General features: G+C 42.6%; 1 protein-coding gene across 1 annotated transcript; it reads right to left on the bottom strand.

The window, feature by feature from the left end:
* Positions 1-9,190: 9,190 nt before the first annotated feature.
* LOC144937569 (uncharacterized) lies at positions 9,191-13,373 on the bottom strand. The gene is made up of 5 exons (XM_078864864.1): positions 13,303-13,373; positions 12,589-12,706; positions 11,169-11,265; positions 9,859-9,915; positions 9,191-9,326 (listed from the first exon to the last, which is right to left on the bottom strand). The coding sequence occupies exons 2-5, from the start codon at positions 12,658-12,660 to the stop codon at positions 9,193-9,195; spliced, it is 360 nt and encodes a 119-aa protein (XP_078720990.1). The 5' UTR covers positions 12,661-12,706; positions 13,303-13,373; the 3' UTR covers positions 9,191-9,192.
* Positions 13,374-27,477: the final 14,104 nt, after the last annotated feature.

Genomic DNA, 27,477 nt, shown 5'->3' with positions numbered 1-27,477 from the left:
TTTAGGGCTAACTCTGCGTGCGCCGAGCAGACCTTGAACAGTGTTCTCACATCGCTAAACTACCCGTCGAACGCATGCATAGTTTGTGCCGTTGTTTACAAGCGTTGTAGAAAATTCGCTTTTGTATCAAATACGTATGCAGTTAAGGGAAAGTTGTACAATATAATACGTACTCTTGTATGTATGTGGTAGACGCGCATTGTTTTTGCGATTTCAAGGTTAAAATAACTGTTTAATTTAGACCCGTCCTGATGGATGTGGCCTTTCAATATAATTTCAATTGCTAACAACTTGTAAATACCATAATTGCATAATTGCAACGCTAATGGTGCCTGCTTCCATGAGGATGATGGTTATTTGTGCTGAGCGATGACTCATGAATTGCAAACACTACTACACCTGGGTCAACGTATTTCAAGTTTTCAGTGAGTTAATGGGAGGTCATTACTTCAATCCCCAGCGCACAAGCACTTCTAAAATCTGTCTTTTTTGTTCAAAGTTTATGCCAATTTCTCAGATATAAACTACCCTCCCACACTCGCCACAAGCCACGCACGTCTCTCGTTGCAGTCAAACTGCAACGAGAGACGTCAGTGGTTTACCGCATTCATTTTGGCGTTAAATTTCGATTTAAAGCTTTCGTGACTGCAGGGATTCATCTTCTTAGTTCTTTCGGTAAAGTCACGTAGAAGGGAAGTAATAAAATAATAAAAATAAAACATAATAAAATAATTCTCACGACGTTTCGGCCACAACGCAAGCAGCCGTCTTCAGGTGAAGAATTATTCCCTTCTACGTGACTTTACCGAAAGAACCAAGAAGACACATTTTGGCGTTTTTCACTGACGTGCCGTTTTGAAACATCATCAATCTGCAGTGAGCAGTGCGACGAGGTACGGTCAAACAACATTCGTGACCAAAGCGCCACGGGAAGGCCTTCATCCAGTAGTGGATCGACAAAGGGTCACAAACAGGAACTCGACTGAACAAGACACGGGTTTGTTCCATGGGAACAGTTTTTTTATTGCCTCACTTTTATCTTCCATTTTTCTTCACGAAATACATTTTCATTTAGGATATTTGGCTCAGTGCTACAAATGATTGTACGTGAGTGTGCCACTGAGCCAAGGCTGTTGACAACAGAGGGCTTGAATGCATATATGCTTGTATGTATGTATGTGTCCTTTGTTTTATGTTAATGTGTGTGTGTTTGTTTACGTGTTCTTGCATACAGGACAATGTCGTGCTTATGGACATTTAGGATGGTACCAGTGTCTTCCTGTGATTGGTTGTTGTTTATAGTAAGACGCAATGACAAAAGCTACGCAATTATAGATAATAACCACGTAAATTGCATCCGTATTTATTTTAAACTCCCGTGCCATTGTGCCACAACTAAAAAAATCTATTTGGACCCTGCTGAAATGCATGAGAGGCAAGCTAATTTTATTTTTGAAACGACTGTAATTATAACGTTATAATTAAAATCTTTCCATCACGGAAATTGTTTTTAATAAAAGACGCCACGTTGTGCCATGAGCATGGCTTAATATGCGCAATGTTTGTAGCATATAGAACGAGCTAAACGCGTTATTGCGTTCCATAATTAATGTGCACAAATGTCGCCGTATCAAGTTTAATCTGCCAAATAGTTGAACTCGGGGGTGATTCTGAGTGACGCCGTGAACGCTGCATAATTGTCCCTGTTCCGCGATAATGGGCCCCATTTTCACAAAGTGCAGGCTGCGAGCGAGGATCGCGCGTGTCGCCCAGCGATGAATCATAACACCCCTGATCGATGCGTGACCCCTATCGGCCCTGCATGACCCCGGTGGGAAAGCTACTGCAATGAACTCTGGCGCATGTCCAACTGCAGCCAACTGTGCCCGATGGATTAGACGCAGTAGCTGCATGCTCGAGAAGAGGAGTTTAAAGGTTCGGAGGAGGATATTTTGAAATAAATAAATACATTCGCTAATAACTAAATAGAAACTCGGCACTGGTGAAATATTATACCCATTACTGACAACACTTGCGGTGCATTACAAACTCCCCCCCCCCCCCAAAAAAAATCTGTATTTTCAGAGTTGGTCGACAAAAAGTGTTCAAAAGCATGTTTTGCACCAATATTGCCTACTCGTGAACTAATTGACTGGAATTGAAAGCAACTGTAGAGTCTCGTCTGCAGCAGCAATGGTATCATCTATCGTGCGTTTTCCTCATTCTAACTTACGGCAAATGTTACATGAGCCATGACAGCTCACCGCTGTTCTTACTCACTCATACTGGTAGGAACCTCCTGGTTACACCAGCCCACAGGGGATTATTGTGTCCGTCGTGCAGGGAGGGGCTGGGTGGGGAGGGAGGGGCTGGGTGGGGGTTGGGAGGGGAGGGGCTGGGTGGGGAGGGGCTGGTCACCCCGTGGTGCCCTTATAAAACTCAACGTTTAACCTACTCACGCCGGCTTGTGCCCGCCCTCACAGTCGGGCATATTTGCGGAAAACACCACGCCGCCGTTGACCCTGGACATTGACCGAGCAACCCAACGTTCCTACCAGCTCCCTCCGCAGGAATGTGTTATATATATATGTTTTTACATTGTAAATGATTCATGTACACGATCGCTTACTACTGAGTCAATAAAGTCAAGAGTATTTTCCTGCTCATGAAGCACTGAGGCAGTGTCCATCTTCTATTTATAGCCCTGCTGAGCCAACGGTGGAGATTCCTCATTTCCATTACAGGGTTGAGTCTCTGGATATGACGACCACTGCTGACTTCCCCACAAAGTGGTACTAGTTGTATAGACCCCAGAGGGATGATGGGCTCAGTCAACCCCCAACCAAGATTTTGACTTGCAACCTTCCAGCAGTGAGCCGCTTGCTCTACCCATTGAGCCCCTGGTCACGTGACTGTGATATTATACTACTAATGAGTATAACCTGAATTAAACAGCTTCGAATGAAATTTCGATTTAAAGCTTTCGTGACTGCAGGGATTCATCTTCTTGGCTCTTTCGGTAAAGTCACGTAGAATGGAAATAATAAAATAATAAAAAATAAAACATAATAAAATAATTTAATAATATACTAAAATAATAATAATATGAGAATGAGTTGACGTTGAGTGTCACACTCAGATGGTTGTTATCTCTATGGGGTCATTACCTGTAAACACAACAATCCGGGTAATTCACCGACCTTCACAATCGCGGACGCGTTAGAATGTTCGACGAAAACTTGATAGTCGAGGCCCATTGTGAGAAAACGGTGCAACGATTCGAGGTGCGTAGACCATTGACGTCACAGCTAATTGCCCACTACTTTTCTGCACCTCCGATTAGCACGGTTGGATCCGTACGTTGCGAAAGAGTTTCAACGTCTATTACGTGCATACTCTGCATTTTTTGCCCAAACAGTGTTTATAATGCTAAAACGCAACGCATCCATCAATAACATTGCCCTTAAAAGGAAACGTTATATGCTGTTATAGGTGACGCATTGGGTAAAGGCTTTTCTTCATATAGCACGATTAAGTGGTAACAATACATTGATTCTGCGATATCAAGAAATGAAGCTTTTGTTAACGAAAATTGAAAAGATCTGTTCTGCCCCCTAATAACTGTCTCTTTGCACGGACCAACGATATGGGCAAACAATCAATTCCATAGTAAATTGGAGGCGTTAATTGTCTAAACTCGATAAACGAGACCCATCCCGTGCCAGCTGCACTTTTTCTGTTATAGTTGCAACAATCCCAGACGTTTAGTCTTCAATGGTTCTTGAATAATTCATTTGAATAACAATGTGCCTGGTTTGCAATTCACTTTGTGATTCAAATAAGTTCCATGTATTCAAATTAAATTTGTTTGGACACTCAATCGGAGGAATAAACTTGATACAAATGTATACGGCCTTTAAATTTTGTTGGAAAAATGTATATAAATTTGAAACCAGATACTCGTCATGGATACTATCTAATTAAAGTATAATTATGACGCTTCCGTAACACTGCACGAATCACTGCAGTGATAATTATAGATTGAAGCTTTCGTGACTGCAAGGATTCATACTCTTTGTTTTTTTCGGTAAAGTCACGTGGGTAAAACAATCAATAAAATAAAATTAATGAAAACAACTAAATAAAATCACGACGTTTCGGAGGCGACACAAGCTTCTCTGCTGTGCCTTTTTTACACCTGATGAAGGAAGCTTGTGTTGCGTCGTGATTTAATTGAGTTGTTTTCATTTATTTTATTTTATTGATTGTTTTACCTACGTGACTGCAGTGATAATCTATTATAGTGGAAAATTGTAGGTTGCTTTCGTTAAAGCAATGCATATTGTATCGACAAAGCAAAATTATTGATCCAATTTTCTTATTGAATACAAACGAATGAGTGGTGGACCACACATTTTCTATTGTGATTGATAATAAACCACATGCAGGATTTCAACATTACATTGTGGCCCTTACTTACCCAAGGCAATATGATGTGGAGCTAGTCAGAATCTTTATTAACATCTGGAGGAACCTGATGACCTTTGAAGCTCTTTCTCACAGATGTCCAATAGGATCGGGTCAAAAAGCAAATATTACAAAAACCGATAGGATTGCAAAGTATATAGCAAAGACACTATGAGACCTCTTTTACCAGTGGAAAAATATAGTAATAGGTTTTTGTACCAGTTGAAAGGGTAAAAACCTATTACTATATAGGAAAGGTAAGATAGTCACTAAAATAAATAAAATATAGAAGTATTAATTACAAAAGTCAATTAATTCCTGCCGATTTTTTTTACACTAAATGCAAGTTTAGGCGAGACATCAAAGACAACAACAACAGTCCCAGACCAGACCGAGACAACAACAACAACAACAACAAGAACAACGCACAGTCCCTCAATAAAATTGCACATTAACAGTGAACTATCGACACATGGGTCAAGGGTTACAAATCGCTTTTGCTAACGTGGTTGTAACCAGTGCTAATCTTCTGCTTGAGGATATATTTTTTTGATGGAGGATGATTGACAATGTCAAGGGAGGAAGCGAGGTTGTTCCACAACGTTGATGCTGCGACGGAAAAGGTCTGTCACCAATTCGAATTCTTGTCTTTGGTGATAGTTTGAAGGCAATTAAATGGACGTCCCCGGTTCCGTGGGTTTGACAGTTTGGCTTGGAAACACGTTGCCATGTCGGCACATGTAATAAATAAAAAGTGATTGAGAGGAGAAATACGTGAACACTGTGCAATTTTCATGAAATATTAATCGTCTTACACTGGTCGCGAAATCACCGCTGCGATGCACAGGAAATAAACGTGAATATGTAAGGATAGCGCCTGGATGTCTACTCAACTACGTGGGTGACAACTTGTTTTCTTTACCGACTAAAGAGACCCGCATGCATGTGACTAGATCATTCATTAAAAAAACTGTTTCAAAAACAATTCCGTAATGTAAACCAAACTGCACGTGACTCGACACACTTCAGAGATTTCCATGATTTTACTTTCGATTTCGACTAAAGATTGTGCGAACATTGCAGCAATGACCTTTATACTACAGGAGAGTCGCGATAGGGATGCTGCCGTGGATAAGTTGTTTATCACATGATCTCGCCTGGGACAATCTTGCCTGTGTGTGCCATTGTCCCAACTCCGCGATGCCGTATTTCACAGATGCTATCGTAAATCAGCATTGCCTAAATGGCAATATAGTAATGAACCTTGATTTGAAGCTTTCGTGACTGCAGGAATCCATACTCTTTGGTTATTTCGGTAAAGTCACGTAGGTAGAAAAAATCATAGATCACGACGTTTCGATCGCTACACAAGCAATCGTCAGGTTGAAGACGATTGCTTGTTTTTCTACCTACGTGACTTTACCGAAAGAACCAAAGAGTATAGTAATGCACCTTCAGTATATGTACATACGACCGTATGATTTTGAACACAATATGAATCATCTTAATCCAATTCTGTGGCAGAAACCTCGTATGCCAGTGCTCGTTTGTGATTGATAGATTTTGTCACCTGTGGAAACTCCGTTTATGCCGTGAAGCAAAGCACAACATCGACACTCACCATTCTCCAGTGGGTTAAACATCCACGCCAGGACTGCTTGACAAAGACCAGCTGGTGGGAGGAATGGAGGGCAACATCATCACCGAACCAGTCCCTTATCGCGGATCCGACAGCCTGTCCACCTGGCTTCAACCTGCCATGCCATCAGTGGGCCCCTGCTGAACAGGCTTGGTACAGGGTCAAGGGTTCTGTGCAGCCAACCTACACCCTTGTGGGGGGGGGGGGGGGGGGGTCTGCATGACAACCCAAACTGCTGCTGTGGCGCCGTACGAACGATGTCCACTGGCCAAGCTCGGCGGAGTTCTGCGGGAACCACGCGGAGCCACCGCGGACGCTGCCGCATGGCTCGGCGATTAACGTGCCCTCCGAATGAATTAATTTACCCAAAAAAATGCATTTACGGTCGCGGATCTGAACCTCTGTAAATATTTCACATGCACACGACGGAAATGTGGTTATCCTCTTGAGAGCCTCAATGAACGAGGTGGTACGGAGACGAATGAGTGGATTGTACTCAAGCAGATGTGTTGGCCTTGCCCTCTTCTGGCTGGCCATCGAACAAAGACGACGGTCACCGCATCCGTCTGGAATGCTCCTCCTTCCGACATGAGGAAGCCACTGAGGCTATGCACTCATAAATAATCTAGATTGGAAACGAATTTCTTTAAAACTAACTTGTTGTGTTTAGTTTGTTGTCCTTCCCCGCACCTCCAATGAGCACGGTTGGCTACGTACGGTGCGAAAAAAGTTCTACATACGTACGTTCTTATCCACAAGTGATGAAGTGGATAAGGAAATTCTTTTCATGGATCGGTGTCTATCATATCTCATACCAAGTTCCCCCACGTCAGTTCGAATAAGAGGAGTTCAACTGTAATGTGAAGCAGCAACCAGGATATCATTTTCTGGTAAATTGTTCATCAGAATGTAATGTTTACCATAATTAAATTCACTCATGTATGCCACCTAGACTCCAAAATGTCTACCGCACCTCCGATTAGCATAGTTGGCTATGTACGGTGCTAAAGAAGTTCAACATACATACATTGCTAAATTATCTTTCAGTAATGCCATTGATAATGTTATACATTATAGTGACCAAACCATAACTAGGAAGCCGAATATTGTATCCAGTTTTTTTTAAGTCACACTAATAACAAATTGTCATATTCAAATTCACTTTACAGTAATGTTTGATCTTAGCATTCAGCAGTGCTGCACTTACTAAATTACACCTTGAAAGGTAATGGCCTCCCATGTTGACATTTTAATCGTGTATTAAACCTCTATTAGGAAGCCATTAACTATACCGATCTTAATTTCAAACACACTGGTCTGGGGTGTTCTTAATTCAGGAGACAGCATGTGCGTGTGGAAAAAGGATGAACCACTTTATTTTCAGATACACGACAGATGGGGTTTGCTGAAAAATGCTCAACAACACCATCCGTAGATACAACTTTGATCAAACGTGATAACACTCACCCAACTCACCCCGTCACTGTGTCAACTCGCACCTTTTTGTGTTTAGCTTGTGGTCCCCCCTCCCCACTCCGATAAGTACGATTGGCTATGTGCGGTGGGAAAGAAGTGCAACGTGCATACATGCCAATCCAACCCTGCCTTCATTTATTGTAACATTCACAAGATAACCAATCAGTTTGCTTCCCAGCGGGATGTTTATTATTCTGTCAGCACATCAACAAACTGGGCTGTAATTGTTTTATTGTTTGCTCAGTCGCCTCAAATTTCCGACACACAGCAGGGCATTCTATGAAGCAGCGATAACCATACATGTATAAATATACGAGGAGTTTGATGTTATCTTCTCAAATTCCAGTTGTTAAGTATTACCACAGTACACATTTATATAATCTGATCATTATTTGCAATGTACCAATATTGATGCTAATCTGGCTGGGTGGGGTAGCAGTGGAGACCATGGATTGCAATTTGAGTTCAAAATTCAGTCGGGAGTTCCTCCAGGGTTGATAATATCGGTACCATAGTACTGCCCCCAAACCCGTTGGAGCAAAAACGAGTTTGACTTTTTTTTTACGAGTATAGTGATGTACAGCAGCTTCAGAGTAAGTTGAGCCTGTACATAACAATGTATTTTTGCAATGAATACCTGGCAAAGACGTTAAGAACAGTTAACTAATCACTAAAGTTTTTTTTTATTTCAGCTATGACATAATCGCAACATGCCTCTTTTTGCAAATGATGCCACGTGATATTTTACGCGGGTGCTGCATTTTCTTACCATGACGTGTACTTCAGCAATGATCGAGCGGCTCATCCAATAGGCCAGTGACTAAGTGTGAGCAGCCGAGTTGGCTCAATGCTTGGAGTTTGAGAACATTTGTCCTGATCGAAATATAAACATGCTACATATCCACCCAGTCAGCCGCATGCGTTTTAGCTTCACTGCTGAAAATGTGCAAAATGAAGTCACCTGTTTTCAGTGTGCCACTCACCAGAAATTAAAAGTTTTGTCCCAAGGCAGTGGTCATAGCCAATATAAGTTGTAATAGTCATAATATCCATATGTCCGCATCCATTTCCAAGCTCAGGTTCAGGGGCCGTTTAAACAGAGTTATTAGCAATTTCAAATGAGGACCTTTAGAGTTTGGGTGTTAAGAGCTGTACAATCCAGAAAATATTAACTTTTAATGATTGTTTTTATTTATTTGGAGAATACAAACAATTTTGGTAGCTTTCATACTAGTGCACTGCTTTTGATTGAATAATTATAAGACGACCTTTAATTTTGTAAAAGATAAATCCACACGTGTTGAAATTACGAGATACAATATATATGAAAATAAACAATTGCTCAAAATCATCAGGAACTGCAAAATGACATGTTCATTCATTTGCTTGAGATGTGTGTCCCACAAATACAAAAGCGGTAATCTACTCATCAGAATAAAGGCGTAATTCAGACAACGGATGCCACGACCAACGTTTAGAAATAGGAAAACATGATTACATGCCTTCCCTGCAAAGTATGCATTTGCCATATCCAGAAGAAGAAAAAAAAAAGATTCACTTGCACGGAGTGCCGCGCATGTGTGAAGGAGCGAGAGGTGGAGGCTGCATTGTCAAGGTCTGCTTCCGTTGATCCGCGGGTGTCGGTCACTGGTGGCCAGGTAGCTTACAAGCCTGCCCAGTGTCGCCCTCGCCCTCCCGCTGTCTTGAAAACGCTCGTACGAGGGACTGCCAGCATGGCCGGCACCTTCGAGTGAGAACAACAACAACAACTGAACTGATCTGATGACCATCGTATTACAGCATGAGCACGGTTGGCTACATCCGCACATATGTACAACAGATGCAACAGCTAGTGCAATAGTTGTGCGTCGTCAGTGTGCACTTAATTACCCATCAATTAACGTGCAATTAGAGGCATTCCATTGCTGTTTGACCCTTTATCTCTTTATCTGTTTAAATATAAGAAATATATTTCACTCCATTATAGGTGATTTATGTGTAATTGCCATTAACTTTACGTACGGGATTAATGCCTTCTACAGCCTGTATTCAGAGTTAAAATATAAGATTGTTACTTTTATCTCTCGTGATTAACCTGGTAATGTCTATGCATCCTCTAAAGAATGTACGTTCTGATGATCTGACTAAATTGCATCGCATTAATAGTGGTATAATCCTCTTGTCCACATGATTTCAGCAGGGGTAACATCCCACTTCGTGACATTTAACAGCTCACAGCAGAGACGATTGGGTGGTTCATAAGTGTAGGTACTTACCGACAGGTTTGGCCGATCTTCTGCCCATTAATCCGTCAAAAGTATCATCCGAGTAGTCTGTTTCCACCACACAGACGTACTGCGATTATTAGGATTACTCATGTTCACTGAACACAAATAATTAACGAAGACTTACAAATGATTAGCACTCGGGAAAGAATTGACAGAAAATATTTTACAAAGAAAATGTAATCATTAGCGCCGTTGTGGGTAAAATAAATTACAAAATAGATAATCACGTCTCCTTCATACTTTTTGCAGTTCACCAGCAAGCCTGACTGCTGTTGAGACACCGTGTGTTGAAACCGGTCCAAAGTTTGCATGTAGTACATAAATGCTGCTGAACGTATCCTCTCTCAGAAGGCTGTATGGGCCAATGGGTTATATAAGAAATAATTTTATTTGGAGAGACATGTAGACTGACGGAGACATTGCAGATCTATGTTGCTATTACAAAGAGATTAGACAGCACCGTATATTAATTACAGGGAAAAATCCAACTAAAGCTATATAAATGACTTGCTTCATTTCATACTCTTTGGTTCTTTCGGTAAAGTCACGAGGGTATAAAATAAAATAAATCACGACGTTTCGGGCACAACACAAGCGTCTGTCACCAGGTGGGAAAGCATGGTCTGCTGCTGAGGCAGACTGTCACGAAAGCTTAAAATCAAGATTGCTTCTTTTCATAAAAGTGTCATTAGTAAGAAGACCCAACATAAGGTATATATGGTAAAGGGAAAATTATGCAGAATAGCGGTTTTTGGAGTTGTCAATTATGTTTTGGTGGGAAAATTGTTGACTTAATAACTTCTAATAACCGTACTACGGTGCCTGACGAAGGACATATACCATAACTGCATATGAACTGCTATCACGGGGATCAACAACATGCTGCAAAGAATATGGAACAAAATCGGAAAAATATACAAAGACACATGTTGAAAAGGATAATTATTTTTTTCCCCACAATTTTACGGATAATTTTCCAAATTCAGATATGGGATATGACATCGGCACATTAATCAATGCTTTAATATAAAATATTTCTATTCCACCAGGACGTTTAATTCATTGCAGTCTGCAATATATTTCAGCCTGAAGAAAATGCCGAGCAGCTGTGGGAATCAAACCAGCGATCTGGTCATGACGGTACCCTAATGATGATTAGATTAGCCACCTGCATTGCGCACGTAATAAAAATAATTGTGTGAGTCGGACATCCATACAAATGACATGTAAATTTGTATCATAGGAGCAGACCGAAGCCTTATAAATCATTCATATTCAGACAAACTGGTTTAACTTACCATATGACCTTTTCCCCATGAGTCCCACAAAATCGTCTGCTTGAGGCCATCTCTCCCTCTGCGTGGAGGGCACCCATCTCTGCACCGCCCCGCAACTCTACATGGGGAGGCAATCGAACATTTAATATGTTGACCGTTATTACCATGAATTAAGTCATTTTTAAATCATGCTCCCTGTCGGAAACTGCCATCTACCAATGTTTGTCACAAAAGTTCTGCATGCCACAGATGCGATGTTTTTTTTAAGACAACGCAATTTAATCCACTTGTTTGGCACATGAAGATTGTCTGCTTTATTAAACCACGAGAGAACAGAAAATTACTCTGCAATGGTATATAGAGAAACATTGAATCTCAAATTTGTGGAATCCATTTATCTTGTTTGCTTGCAATAAACCAATATATGTTTCAAAGCAGCAAAGCAATTTTAATCCAATTTCTCAAGCGAAGCTTGACCTCGCCCTGCCTATTCTGTCCTACACACGCTAAACACCGAGTCCTAATCACAGGAGGTCACCAGAGTGACTCAACAAGCGACGATATTCATCATGAAGTGAACACACAATTCACTCATATTAACAAAATAAGTGATAGATAGAAGGAACCTCAATTGAGTTACAGCGTTATGTGTTGCGCGTGCTTGTTTTATATACCAAATTTGAGTGAAGTAATATGCTTACACTAAATAATGCGTTGATACTAAATAAAAACGCACTGGAGAATAACATACTTAAAATTACACCACAACCTAATTTTAGGCTGATTGCGAAGACTCTCTTTACACTCATGTCCTTTATTAATCCCATTTACTTTCAGATTTTTTGCAAGGGAAATCGAAGACAAAAGTAGGTGCAACAATGGTAGAATAAGGTAAGAGATGAGTGCAAACAAGGGAGAAGTGTAAGAAGGATTGTCATGTAGGGGAGAGAGATACAGGCTAGGGAGGAGCCTTTATGCAGAGAATGTTGGCTACGTACGACGCGAAAGAAGTTCAACATACATACAAGGTTGGAGTGAAAAAAATAAAAAGGGGCGAACAGTGGGGTGGAGAGTAGAGAGGTACGAGTGGTAGTTAGAATAGTAGGGAAGCGAGGAGAAGGGAAGGGGCGGATTCATTTCATTTCATTTATTTGGTATAGCCCTATGAGCCATTCGGCTCTTGAATCGGGTGCAACCGCAACAAACAAAAAACAAAACATGAACAAGAAAACATCTTAAAGTGTCTATGTGACTATGTGCAAACAGAAAATCCAAGAAAAGACAGCAAAATATTGCAGTAAAAGCACCGTACACCAACGCTGTGTGCAAAAATCCCAGTGGGATCAAACGATCCGGGTTATATAGAGACGCAGAGCATTGGGCAAGAAAGGAATGGGGCAAGGTGGGGTGCCGAGGGGGAGGACAAGGGGGAGCCGCATACCAAAGTCACGCCGTGCAACCACAGCGCGGCGAGCAGCAGCGAGGCGGCGAGCAGAGCGTCCAGCTTTGCCATGCTTCCTGCTCGGTCCTGTGAGCGCGCCCTCTGTGGAGGTCAGCACCTTGGACAGCAACAACAGCAGCATCAGCAGCAGCACGCGGCAGTACGACGGCGACGACAGCACAACACCGACGCTTCACCAAAGGCGCTCACTCAGCAATGTTTCATATTAAATGAACCGTACAATTTTTTTTTTTAATGCGTATGAAATATACCGGTGAAAGAGGATACCTCTGATTCGTTGGGTCTTTCGGTAAAGTCACGTGAATTAGATACAAATCAATAAAAGTAATAAATATGAAATACACAAAAAACTTGCGACGTTTCGATCACAACACAAGCGATCGTCTCTTTCCTCCTGATGACGATCGCTTGTGTTGTGATCTAAACGTCGTAAGTTTTTTTTATATCTATTATTTTTCAATTAATTTGTACCTATCTACGTGACTTTAACGAAAGACCTAAATAATATGAATTCGTGCAGTCACGAAAGCTTTAAGGCAGGCGTGCAATTTCGCTTCAGAATTAAGTTTCAACCAGAGAGCTCTAATTATTGTATAACTCGAGCCTTGAAAGAACCTCTCACCGTGCCCAACAGAGCACTTTGCTGGCGAGATGATCAGCATCATAAAACAGAGACCACGAAGACTCCAGTACCTGCGTTGAAATGGGGCCGATGCTGGTTGCAGAAGAGGGCTGGGTTTGACGTGTCTGCCGTTCTGCATCCGTAAGCCCTGCCTGGTTTTCACGGCAGCAGGGGCCTCACTTTTATAACCACAAGGGGTGGCGGGGTGGGGCTTTCAAGTTGGACCATTAAGGTACCACAGAATTCATTAGTGGGGCTGCACCTGTGCGTGGATGTGAACGTCATCTTCGACGAGCCTGATTGGAGCGAGTATGAGTTTGGTGGTGGGAAGGGGTGGAAGGGGATGGAGGAGGGCGTCTCGTGCTTCAGTCTTCCCACTGCTCCATGAGCCACCGATGCCACGCGGTGTTTTCCAATCACTGCGATGCATAGGGCATTTGCTTTTGAATGGAAAATTTTGAGAAACAAGGAAGGATGGATTGTTGGTTGCTGGAAAATTCGATGTCATGGTAGTGGTATGTTCGAGCGGGTAAAGATTAATATTCAAACTGTCTATTTGTATTGATGGTTACATTGAGCTTTATGATGGTAATATGAGCATATGATAAATGCACAAAGAGGTTCACAATGTAAGTGTATTTTTATTGTATTTCACAGTGCATAGTCTGGGTACAATACAACCAAATTATGTGATATTACAGTCCGTGGCTACCAAAGTAAATATGTTTTTTCGTTGCAGATTACAAATAATTTTCACAGTTTGTATTTGTGTCACAGCACGAGCACAGTTTCTTACACATGCTTATGGTGCCACAGGGTCTTTAGTATCTATGTGTGTGTATAGATATATCTATGGTTAATAATGGCCCACTATTGTTGGGTCTCTGCTGGAATTTAATTTCTAGATTTGAAGCTTTCGTGACTGCAAGGATTCATACTCTTATGTTTTTTCAGTAAAGTCACGTAGGTAAAAAAATTAAATTAAAATTACTTTTATTAATTTTAATTATATTTTTTTACCTACGTGGAATTTAAATGTTAACTCAAGTACAATTTGAGATTGTGGTAAAAAAACAATTCCAACCGGGCTTTTACCTATCATTTGTTATTAAGTTATATTTTACTCGGTTCAATAATGAATAGTATTGGTAACTTCCATTTAGAATAAAGTGCTTAAAAATCATACAGTCTCCTGCAAGAAGTAAGTTTTGTAATATTTGAGCAAATTTTCTCGTAATGAACGTACATAAATTCTGCACATTGCTGCCGTTGATTAAAATAGATATTGTACAACCAGAATAACATGACAATATATAGTTATTAGAACTACGACGTTAAACAAAAACACTTGGCTGTGGCGGTTTCAGTTCTCTGTGCTGCAGATTGACTCTCAGAATGGATATGAAAAGGCACGTTAACGCTCGCCATCGTTGTCAATCAATAGCACTCAAGTGCCGTTTAAAATACCTTCATATAAGCTGATAATTGTGCAACTAATCGATGGCACAATGGACAGCATTCCTGAAAAAGATGTTTTTCCTCAAAATGCTTTAAACAACAAAACAGTGGATCAAAATGAGCTTAGCAGCAGTCCACTGCCCTAAGTGGACAAAGGGACAGACACAATCTGGTTATGCAAGTCGGGCGAGTTGTGAGCATGAATTTCTTGGTAATCTCACGCTTTGTTGTCACTGCTAAATGCCTGACAGGCAGGTTAGCTGAAGGCTAGCATCGTGATTGTAGGTGCAATACCGCCAGCTGTGTTTCTAGTCTAACCAAGGCCGGTATTTTAATGGCAAAATATGTTACCGTTAGCCTGTTCTAATTGATTATTTCGTATGGCAATATGTTGAGGAGCTGAATCCCAATGTATAGTTCTGCTTGCCAAAAGAGAGAGAGAGTTCGTGCTCGCCTGTCAAGGGGTGGCATGATACCGGACGGTTCGTTAGCGACAAGGCTTTTAAAGGCAAATGAGTTAAGAGCAGGTTTGTCGAAGCTAATTGTAGTGCTCGCTGGCATGTTAAGGCGAGACAACACATGTTAACCTTTAACTATGTCTAGTAGATTGTGCTCCTGAATCAAGTTCCGTTCCAAGTAACTACTGCGAATACACACAGATTCTGTTTGATAGAAAATGCAATACGGTTTTGATCAATATGGCGTCTTAATGCAACTGAATCTCAAAACGATGTCCAGGAATAGTGCAAGTCATTGGAAAAGAGATATTTGTTTTCGCTAAAAGAAACATCGGCTATTGGCAGAGGAGAAGCAGTAGGGTTTGAGCACAGAGTGAAATACCATTTTTGTAAAAAAATAAATCCAAAGTGGTGGATGGTATGTGGATGAATACATTAATGTGCAAATAACATTTTAATTTTTAACTGATTAAAAATATACACGTAGATTCCGACGCTTTACAAATAACATGACGCATTAGGTTGCTGCGTCAGTAGTACTTATACATAAAATAAGTGGTTTATATAAAAATCATCGGTTTTCTTTCTCCTGCCCAATGAAAGGTACACTAATGTCATCTGTAGTATGTGAACAGACAATACAAAAGGAAATGTGAATGAGCTTTTATAATTCGAGACTCATCGCAAAATGCCGCAGTCACTGCGTCCCCTCCCCGTGGAAGCAAATGCACACCCTCATTTGTTTTTAACCTCAATCGTGCACCTTAATGCCAATGCACTGCAAGCGCATTGCACCCTATTAGGTAACCCCCCCCCCCACCCAAGTGGTTTGTAAATGAGCAGCATAAATCTGCCTCTGGTCCACTACAGTTGCTGGACGCCACGGTGGTGAGATGTTAACTATCTCGCCGAGGAGACAGGAACTCATGGCTTCGATCCCCACCCTGACGCATACTGCTGCATATTTGGAGTTTGCGTGATCTCTCTCTCTCCCCGTGGTTGCGTGGAATTTTCTCCGGGTTCCTCCAGTTTTCCCCTCCACATTTAGAATCAACAAGCGTTGAGAGTATTTGGCTGCTACAAATTCCCTCGTGATGTGACACTTTGTTGAGCTATCATTTGTGGCCAAGTCGCTTCTGAAAAATAGCTATATAGCTCCAGTGGGCCTTACCTAGTAAAATAAAACATAATTTATTAATATAGTTTTCACTGTCCAGTGAGTCAATCTACAGGAGCAGGAACCTGAGGTCCTTTCGGCAGATTTGTGGGTTCTCTGTCACCTGGTGGAAGAAGTCGACCCTCTCACTCAGAGGCTGGGTAAGCCAACCATGAAGCATTTCTTAAGGAAGGGAACAACCTTCCCCGTGCCCAAACACACACACACCAATGAATTAATACAAAGAAGACAAACAATAGTTTCACGTGAAAAATGCATTTGTCATTTTCCCCTTATGTTGGAAATTGGGCCATGAAAGTGGAAATCGCAGAGCCACCTGTGACACCACACAAAGGAGAGGGCGGCACTACACCACTCGCTCTGCATATCAGAGTGAGGTTCACAGAGCTGAAAATTAGCCAAATTACTTAAAGAACCACATTTGATGCGGTTGCTTGTTGTGGTGCAGTCATTGGCGACTCGGGTGAGACCATCAACTAACGACACTTGAGAATCCAGTTTAATAGCAGGAAGCTCCCTGGATTTGAACCCAGGACCTTGATAGTGCCAGCTCAGGGTTCTGACCTCTGAGCCACGGGTCACCTCAATAGTTCATATTTAGCATCACAGAATGTCAGAGCAAGTGCTTTTAGTGGTGATTTGTTAAATCCAGCACAACACACGAAGAGATGGTGTGACCTACACCACGGTCAGTTTTGTCTCTCCGGAGAATTGTTGTTTTATAATATATAGGAGACTTCAATTGACTGGGACAAATAGGGTACGAGTGAGGACAGCAGTTTCAGAAATGATTTACAACATGCTTTGGTCAAGACCTCGCCACTGCCTATGTTATTGCTATGTAAAGGTGCAGCCCTGCAATTGCTTGCTCATGCCACTGCTGTCAAAAGGGTCTAAACTATTCCACTCTGGCCAAAGATCACCACAAGTGACCGGCCAATTTACTGCGGTTTACTTGTGTGTACTGCTGCGTGGACAGAGACATGAGGCATTTAAGAAACCTTCCCATTATTTCAAACTGTCACTGAAATATCGAATCGGTGACCTCTCGATTGCAAGACCCGGTGTGCAAACCATCACACCACGGCAGCGACTATTGCTTATGACCGTGCTAAAATTGGGCAGCGTCTCGGCGAAGCTTCTCCCAAGAAGGCAGGGGGCTTGTGGGGCAGCTCACATAGGCCTGGGGAGGAATGTACCAGAAACGCACGATAGCAAACACCGGCTGGAAGAAACGAGAATTCCCCCACCCCCCCCACCCCCAGGGGCAAAAAATAAAAACAGATTTTATAAGTTTGCGAGTTGAGCACAGCAGTTGCTGAGACAATGTCAGAAGCAGTTGTACCACTTATAGCTTGGTGCAAATCAGGTGTTCTGGTTTTTTGAAAAAAAAAAAATCTTAAAGCACAACCCTTGTGGAATTTCTTTTTTATATTTCATATATTTCATAGTTTTTTTTATTAGAACTAGGACCCATTTCTAACAGAGAGAGGAGTCCTTGCCTATGAACATCTACCAGTTCACGAGCATTTGTTTAAGCAAACCTGGCTGCTGATGAGACACTGGATATCAAAACCGGTCCAGAGTCTGCTTGTATTAAACCAATGTTGCTAAATATAAATTCACTCTCGGAAGGTCCTAATTGTGGCCAGTGTGATGTGCAAAATAAAACTATGATTTGTTTTATGTGACGAGACAAATGTGGCCGGAAAACATGTTGTCAATGTATTTTACCTTGCGAAAGAGATGTGAGACTGAACATTCAAATAAAACTTCAAGTTCAGTGATGTTTAGTGGAGACTTAAGCATTAATCTTTCTCTGCAAGGCAAGTTTCCCAGCAGCAGCAGTTCCAAGTAGGAGGCGGGAGGGCATGGGAGCGATCACCCCCACATCTCCTGAGACCACAACAAACATTGTTATTCTATCAATATTTACGAGAGAAAATACATTGCTAGAAATATTTCATACAGGTCCGTATTTAACAGGCTTGAAATTTCAGGACTGCCCAATCCCTTGGGAAATTTCTAGATCCAACTATGATTCCCACTACAAATTTGAGACCAGGAATTGCATTCCCCAGTTAAATTGTCTTTCAAACATAAGAAGCAGTGGTTGTATATCAACAACTTTCATAGATGGCGCAGGTGTGTGTCCTCCTGTATCAGTTGAAACCCTTCAGTCCATTCTCCTCAGCCAGAAACCTGTAACAAAACCAGGTGAGTGCCAGCCTGTTTGGCCTTTAAATAGCGAAGATCGTTTGTATGAATTCAATGCAGAAATGATAGGGAGGCACGTTTGAAATTGTGCAAACGGTAAAGCTGTTAACGGCAGAACGTCTAAATCCTATAAAATGTTTGAAAGAATTGGGCAACATTTAATTCAGTGCTAACATAATTAATGAGTCCACTTGTTTCAAGATAATTTTTGGTGTAAAGTGGCCGAGTGAGGCAAGGGCTTATATTGAAATGTTCACGCCAGTTTGTTGAAATGATGTCTCTCCCTAGGATACTTAGTTCTGCACAATCCTTAAAATAAGTGGTATCACTGGAAGAGCGTAATGCAATCTTTGTAATTGCTTCTGACTTTGCTCACGGCCAATCAATGCCAGGGTCAGTCCACTTCCATTCTCCGACTTTGCTGATGTCTGCACTCTAGCGGGCTCATCGTTCGAGGACGCCGAACACATATTAGACTTGTTGGTACCAATTCTAGATTTGAAGCTTTCGTGACTGCAAGGAATCATATTCTTAGGTTTTTTCGGTAAAGTCACGTAGGTAAAACATCAAAATTAATGAAAATAAAATAAAATAAAACAAAAATCACGACGTTTCGGAGGCAACACAAGTTTCCGTCATCAGGTGGGACCGTCACAGCCGAATTAGCTGCAGCTAAGAATATTGTTGGTACCAATTGAGCAGAAAAAACGTGTTGAAAATCAACAATTACATCAGTATTTTTCGATTTAAAGCTTTCGTGACTGCAGGGATTCATCTTCTTGGTTCTTTCGGTAAAGTCACGTAGAATGGAAATAATAAAATAATAAAAATTACATTATATTATTTTATTATGTTTTATTTTAATTATTTTATTATTTCCATTCTACGTGACTTCACCGAAATAACCAAGAAGATGAATTACATCAGTACCCTACACATTTATAAAGGTTTCACTACTGCCTAGGTTTTTGCAGTTGTGTTGCATAGCTCTCGTTTGTCGTCACGATGACTGGCGTGTCGCTGACTGTGCTGGGAACTACTCCACGTGGTGGTAGCTTATTTAGTAAGAAAATCCCAGGACATGAAGAAAACGTTCAGAAACCATGCCGAAAAGCACGCGGTACAAACCGAACATCAAAACCATGAGAGGAGTGCAAAGTAAAGAAAAGACAAATCACTTACAAAGATACAAACCAAACTATTTTTTCTTTACCAGGTAAAGCCCACTGAGCTGTTAGCTTATTATTCAGAAGCGACGTGACCACAAAATATAGCTCAACGAAGTGGCTTATCACGTGGGTATGACTTGAAGTTTTGCCACGTCAGGCGAAACCATGTTTTTCTCTGGCCCACGGGCCACGATATGTGAAGACAAACAACATTTCCCAAAGCAACAGCAAAATCTTGAAACACAACAAAAAAAATCGCTTTCCAAATATCTAGACCCCTTTCCAGATCTCAAAAGTGATATATCCCCTGTGCGGTGTCGGGCACTTTGTGTGCGCAAGCTGGCGGGACCAGCCTCTCCCCCAGGCCCCCCGCCGCTCCACACGGCGCTTCTCGTGTCGTCCCTCTCCGAGTTGCATGGTTGGCTACGCACAGTGCGAAAGAAGTTCAACATACGGCCGCCGCACTGCAGCGCCCTGTCCCTGGGGTCAATCGCCGGGTCGTAGTAGTCGAGTATCTGTCTGGCAGGAACAGGGCGCGAGGTGCCTGCCTCGTGGCGTCGCCATGGCAGGCCCCGCCACAGCGCAGACCACGCACTCAACCACAATGACCGGTTAGTGCTGGGTGGGAGATCCCACTGCAATATTACGCATTCAATTGTAGCAGGATCGCGGAATCAAGGAATTTGTCAAGCCACTGAAAATCGCTTCCAATACAGAATAACGACAATTCTGGAATCGCGCCACAATTTGATGTAATGTTTGGCATTCTTCCATCAGTTGTGGTGTTATACTATTGGCACGGTCCCATTGTCTTACAGACAATTCCAAGAATAGGATGGATAAATGATGGCCGTTGTTACTGTTAAATGGCACTACGTTATTTAAATAACTGGAATTATGTAATGATGCACTCATGGAATTTACCAGTACAGAAGACTGGAGTCCAACTTGAATCCACATGTCCTGATGCTTCAATGCAAATCAGCCAGTGAAGAGTGACATCAGAATTTATACCGACGTCTGTCTGCGTTGTCAATTGATAAAGGGTCACGCTTTCGTGTAAACAATACGTCACAGATTTCGATTTAAAGCTTTCGTGACTGCAGGGATTCATCTTCTTGGTTCTTTCGGTAAAGTCACGTCGAAGGGAAATAATAAAATAATAAAAATAAAACATAATAAAATACAATTCTCACGACGTTTCGGCCACAACGCAAGCAGCCGTCCTCAGGTGAAGAACAGGACGCTGTCTTTCCGACAGACCTCTTCTTCACCTGAGGACGGCTGCTTGCGTTGTGGCCGAAACGTTGTGATAATTGTATTTTATTATGTTTTATTTTTATTATTGTATTATTTCCCTTCTACGTGACTTTACCGAAAGAACCAAGAAGAATACGTCACAGACTTATTGATTCGGTCATCGCACAATGTCACTACACCAATGAGGCTTGTCATAAAACAATAATTTCTAGTTGTTTTCAGCGTGCATGCATGACTGCCGTAGCGTGATACAAACAGGAATGGCTGTTAAATAATATTGTTAACCTGCCTACCGACATCACTCCAGTCTGTGTGCTTCACGTAACCGTGCATTCAAACAGAGGCGCATTGTACCGCAGGACCCACGTTTCATTCTCATCATGTACCGCGCGCATCCAGATCAAACTGGCAGCTCCAGGCACCTCAAGTCCCATCCGCAGCGAGCAGTGACATCTGCTGGAGTGTTTGCGGCGTGGCGCGTACAGCACACAACTGTCCTTGGCTGGTGGATACAAACTCATGAGCCACGTTATCGCAACAACAAAAAATGCAGAACGCTGCACTTTGGCAACATGTGGCAGAGAAGTGGTGAATAGCCTCGTGTATCGATGAGTCAGACTGGTGCCACTCGACCGTTCAATTCCCAGCCACGCAGTCATTTCGAAGAGATGTTGTCACCTGCTGGGTGTAATTTTACATTAAAGAAAAAGAACCCGCAGCAGTCATTTGTAAAGGAAATCTATTGTGGTTTGGCCCAAGTTCTCAGAAAGATCAACTCTTAACTACACGAAACCCGCGATCATAGTTCCTTTTCAATAACAATCTCAGGCTCAACGTAAACAAAGGTTATTAATTCACAATTAATTTTCACCGGGTTTTCATTAAGTAAGACAAATGGATAATACTATTCTAACTCGTAAGTGTTAGTGAACTTTACCGAATTGTATATCCAGTGGTTTACGATCAACCATACAGTGGCGGATTAGGGGTGTTGACCACCATGCCGAGTTCATTCATCCAGCAGTGGATCGGGAATGGCATTTGATGCAACAAAAAAGTTTCTGCCAACTTGGCACACTTTTACAAATCTCTGCTGACAGAATACTCACTCATCAGCAACGTATTTGTTTAAATTGTGCTTCACACGACTACATTCTTCCGTTGAAATGCAGCGTGATGGTATCTTAGGTATGCAGCTGTTACTGCAGTTGCATACCTACATTTTATTTTATACACACATATACAGGGTGCTTAAAAATTTAAAACTTTCTAGGAATATCGTTTTAATCGACGAGAAACGGATAATACACTGTAACATGATAGAAAATGTATGCTAATAGCTTCAAAAAGTCAAAGAGTCTCCACTTGTTCGCCATCATTCTCAACGCGTTCCTGGAATCTTCTCCAGGTGGTCTACAGGGCCCGGAGGCAGCACATTTCTCGTGGTCTTGTTGTAAATTCTCAGAAGTGTTCACATTGTTTTGAAGCACCCTGTCTATATATATAGACTCTGTTAACATACGTCGGGGGGGAGAAATGAGGAGGGCCCAGAGAGAGCCTCTTGTTTGTGAAAAGGACCCAGCGTGAGCTGTTGTCCTCCCTGCATCAACCAGCACGACTCGCTGCACAACAGGCCCGCATCACACGCTCGTTGTGTGGCTCCCATTCCACCGACTCAGCCCTGCGCAGGCAGAGATGATCAACAGCACAGTGCGGCGAGATGCTAGTGATGACCGCTGCCAGGACTAGCATCGTGAGTCCAACGATGGCACCCCAACCATAGCCAGGTTCATGGTTCTCCGATTATGTTATCTGGTTGTACCGCGTATTGTTCGGCACGATGTGCAATGTTTCGTTGTACACGTGCTGGAGGCTTCGTCGGCGTGTGAATAACTGAACGATTCAGTTCCCGAATAAGCTCCCAGCATGTTGAGCGAAAGATGGGACAACATGCCGTTAAGCACACGGTACAACCCCAAAATACATCACAGTGCTTTGCAGCACAAGTGTGAGACCCTAACCCTAAACTTATGTTTTGAAGAGGTGGAATTGTGGAGTCTCGTCCCGGAAGATGCTGTGCATTGAGCCACAGAGCAACCATGCATAAACGTAGCATGCAGCGGCACACATCCTGTGTGTTTCTTGATCTCTTGTGGTACCAGCATTTTAATAAAAATGTCAGAATGAATGTCCTGGACATTCGATATATCCAGGACATTGATGTTGCCCCAAGGCAGCTTCCAATCATGGGCCACCACCGAGAATCTAACATTGTCAGTAACAAACATCGCCAGGTCCACTCAGCTTCAAGACCTCCCATGAGAAAACCAGCACATTGCTCCTCCAGTCGACGATTTTTTTAAAAATACGCACTGACCACACCAAGCCACCAGAAAGTGTCTCACCGTGCGTCGGTCGCCAGCGGACACAAGTTGTCGGAGCCAATTCCCAAAAGTGCCTCTCCTTTTGAGCACCGGGCAGTGTGCCCACACCAGCGTGCCGAGACAAACAGGGCTCAAATATTGCAGGACAGTCGTCATTTTAAGCCCAGAAAACAGCTAGCTGGTCGTAGAATCATATATGTGCCGCGCTAACTGCTACACCACCGCTTCCCACAGACAGACACATATACACACGCACACACATACGCACACACGGTTGGGAAAACACTATCATTCATAATCAACGTTTTTGGGTTTAGATCGCGTTATTTATAAATGTGTCGTAACCCTCCACCACCCGACACGGCCAATCAGTAAAAAAGTGTCACGTTGACAAAAGACAAATAGTTCACTGCTTTAGCCCACCGGTGTGTTGAAGCGAATTGCCCGATGATGCTGGATCCAATTACCAGCGAAACGTCGTACTCAAATGGTAAATGTTGTGGTTTCACGCTTCAACACACCGGTGGGCTAAAGCAGTGAACTATTTGTCTTTTGTCAACGTGACACTTTTTTACTGATTGGCCGTGTCGGGTGGTGGAGGGTTACGACACATTTATAAATAACACGATCTAAACCCAAAAACGTTGATTATGAATAATATTGCTCGCGAAAGCTTACGTGTTAAAACACTATCAGTTATGATTATTGACCAACCTTGAAACGATTCTAAAATTCTGACAGTTTTTCTCATCATCTTAATGTTTGGATATACAGTACACAATATATAACTAGTTTCTACACCTGCAACAACACTTGAATGCTTAAGAGGTAAAATAAAGATGACACTGCAACCAACCCATAGCCACAAACTGCTCTTATCTCATGTAAACTCGCGAACAAAGATTTAATTGCATTCAATTGCAGGTATGCAGCTGACTCAAAATGACATTCAAAATATAATTTAAGCAATCCAGCATTCACGAACACTGTGCCCATGTTAAATGAAGGGCTCCGCGTACTTAATATTTCAGAGAAACCCAGGCCCTCCATTTAAGACGTGACATTCTTTCTAGAGCAAACATTGCATTTGCAGTTAAACGGATTTAAAAATGCGCGTTTGTGTTGCTTTTAGATAACACATTATATTTAAACCTGCCGATGTCCGTGGCTGTCGGCAAACAGTTATCAGTCTCCCCCCCCCCCCCCCCCCCAGAAGCGTACGGTTCTTTAACAAAGGGGATTTGTCACGGCGCTTCGGTTCTTACAACGGAGCAATTCCTTCCTGGCAATCAGCACGATGGTTTTACGCCACAGAGCACATGGGTCCTTACTCAACCTCATCTCGTGACTAAATACCACGCGGTGAGAATGCGTCTGTACATTTATCATGTTTCTAATGGCAGCGATAAATATTGCATGGATGCATTATTATGGCAGTAGATGACGGTATAATTTTTTTTTATGTATTTGTAATATCAACATTCTTTCACAAATGCATGCGGGGAATTACTAGACTTTTTAAAGGCCAAGGGCGGTTTCTGCACACAGTGCCCGAGCCACTGCATTGAGAGACAATTTTCACCGAGACACACGACTGCTCCACCAGTGCTGTACATAGGCAAACAGGTGGACATCCATGGGGGGGAGGGCACGTAGGTAGTTAGGTAAGCCCACAGGCAGGAGCAGAAGTAGCCAGGTGGTAGATTGGTACAGAGACGGAGAGGCAGTTTGGTCGGCAGGCAAGCAGTCAGACATGAAGGTAAGCAGACTGGTAAACATGCACGTAGACAAGTAGGAAGGTAAGGGGCCGTCCATAAATGACGTCACGCACCTAAAAGGGGGGGGGGGGTCAGACATTTGTGATGATGTGTGACGAGGGGGTGGGGGTTGAGAAATGTGACGTCACATCAAAATGCGCAACTTTAAATAACTATAGAATTGTTATAACAACACTAATTGTTATAACAACACTCCTACAACATCGGAGTGCAGCGCCACATTAAATACGCACTACAATGACAATAGTTTAAAGCGATAGAAATATGGTTTTGGGGGGAGGGGGCAAAGCTTTGTGACGTCATATTTCAGGGGGGGGGTCTGACTTTTTGTGACGCCGTGTGACTAGGGGGGGGGGTCAAAAATCGTCCAAAATCGCGTGACGTCATTTATGAACGACCCCTAAGCAGGCGGAGAGGTGGGACGGTAGACAGGTATGATGGCAGGCAGGTAGACAAATAGGTAGGCAGGTAAGCAGGCATGCAGGCGTGTCGGCAGGGCGACTGCCCTTGGCGCTGCAGCGCATAATGTTGAGGCACAGCTCCAACGGGTTGCTGCCCATCTTCTGGGCGCAGCCCCGCGGCGTCCCCCCACTCGCATGCGGGAAACGACGAGCGGATGAACGCAAGCAGCCGTCTTCAGGTGGAGAACAGGTCTGTCAAGAAGACAGAGTCTGACTCTGTCTACTTGACAGACCGAAACGTCGTGATAATTATTTTATTATGTTTTATTTTTATTATTTTCCTTCTACGTGACTTTACCGAAAGAACCAAGAAGATGAATCCCTGCAGTCACGAAAGCTTTAAATCGAAAAAAAGAAAGAGAGGTCACAAGAGGACGGACGCGAAAAAAAAACAATCCGCAACATCCGAGGTGCTAAAAAGGGGTCACAAGCCACCCGTCGTCCAATTACTTTGTCGGATTACAATTCCTGAATTACTTTCCTGTGTTGCCGCCTTTTATTTTTCGTGTTTCGTTTTTGAAATCTTAATTGCGCCGCTTTCGTGGCGTCTCACCAATGGCCAAATGGCTGCAGGTTTCAATTCGCTCGCGAATGATCCAGAGGTCGTGCGTCCTGTGCAAGCACGACGAACGTGCGAGTGCATTCGTGGCCATGTTCCCCTTCTCAGCGAAGGCAGCAACATCCATTCGGAGATTTGGGGCACAACGGTGGCAAGACGTTAACTACCTCGCCTGGTATACATGCATCAGGTCGTGGGTTTTCGATTCCGACCACGACGCCTGTATATTTGGAGTTTGCATGTTTTCTCTCTCCCCGTGGTTGTTTTTTTCCCTGCGGGTCCTTCGGATTTTCCCTCCACATTTCGAAACATTTGTTGAGTGTATTTAGCTGCTACAAATTTCGACATGATAAGCCACTTCCGTTGAGCTATCATTTGTGATAGCCAGGTCGCTTTTGAAAACGAGCTATCTAGTAGCTCAGTGGGTCTTACCTGCTAAAATAACAACAACAAATTCGTATTCGTTTCGTGTTTTATTAAAATGCCATCTCTAATAGCACAACACACGATGACATGAAATAACCCTACAGCAACCACATGATTTCACGCCTGCTCTGCTTCTGATTTTCTGATCCTTTGAGAGTGTAGATTACGTGGCAGCATTTGATCAAATCATTAGCATTGCCAATTAATTGTGTAACTGTTAGTCATTACGAATTCAAATTTTAGTTGTAAATATTCATTGAGAGCCATGACTCATGATTTTACTTTTGGAGCTACGGTATAATCCTTCATTAAGATCTGGAGACTATTTAACTCCAGGAATATGTTATAATTTTATGTATTAATTTCACAATCAGGCATGGTAGCAATACCCTTGAAATATCATGGTTTGGAGGTGGGTTGGTGGATAACAAAGAGATGGAGCCGATACGAGGCAGGAAAAATCATGACAAGTCCATTAGGCGGGGTGAGTTTATCTCTAATGAACAGCGGTGACCGCTATGCACCTTCCATTCAGAGCCAGCTCCTCGGGGTGACTGAGAAGCAACTCAATTTCAAGCTAAAGAGGCCATCACAGCCAATGTAGTTAATATCATCGCCGCACCTCGCCATCATTTCCTCGAATCTTCCAGATCCAAAAGCAGTACAGTCGACACTTGACCTCCCACTTCAGCTCTTGCAGGATTTCACTGATGGAGTGTTACACTGAGGGTATGAATGTTCGTGTGCTCCGATATGAAATGGAATCTCCCTCTTTATTGGTACCTGCCTGATTGCTGTCCAAGAATAGCAGAGTGTAGACAGTAGGTGCCTGATAACGTCAGTGTGAAGTTTGCAGTATTATCCCCTTGTGCGTATGTATGTGGTTTCTCGAGGCTTTC

Source organism: Lampetra fluviatilis, chromosome 2 (genome assembly GCF_964198595.1).
Source record: "Lampetra fluviatilis chromosome 2, kcLamFluv1.1, whole genome shotgun sequence".
Lineage (NCBI taxonomy): Eukaryota > Metazoa > Chordata > Hyperoartia > Petromyzontiformes > Petromyzontidae > Lampetra > Lampetra fluviatilis.
This window is presented reverse-complemented; position numbering and strand designations above follow the sequence as displayed.

Coding starts and splice junctions, on each gene's coding strand:
- LOC144937569 (XM_078864864.1), bottom strand. CDS start 12,660: ATGGCAAAGCTGGACGCTCTGCTCGCCGCCTCGCTGCTGCTCGCCGCG. Junction 9,916..11,168: donor CATGGGGAAAAGGTCATATG/GTAAGTTAAACC, acceptor TGGTGGAAACAG/ACTACTCGGATGATACTTTT. Junction 9,327..9,858: donor AAGATCGGCCAAACCTGTCG/GTAAGTACCTAC, acceptor TCTCACTCGAAG/GTGCCGGCCATGCTGGCAGT.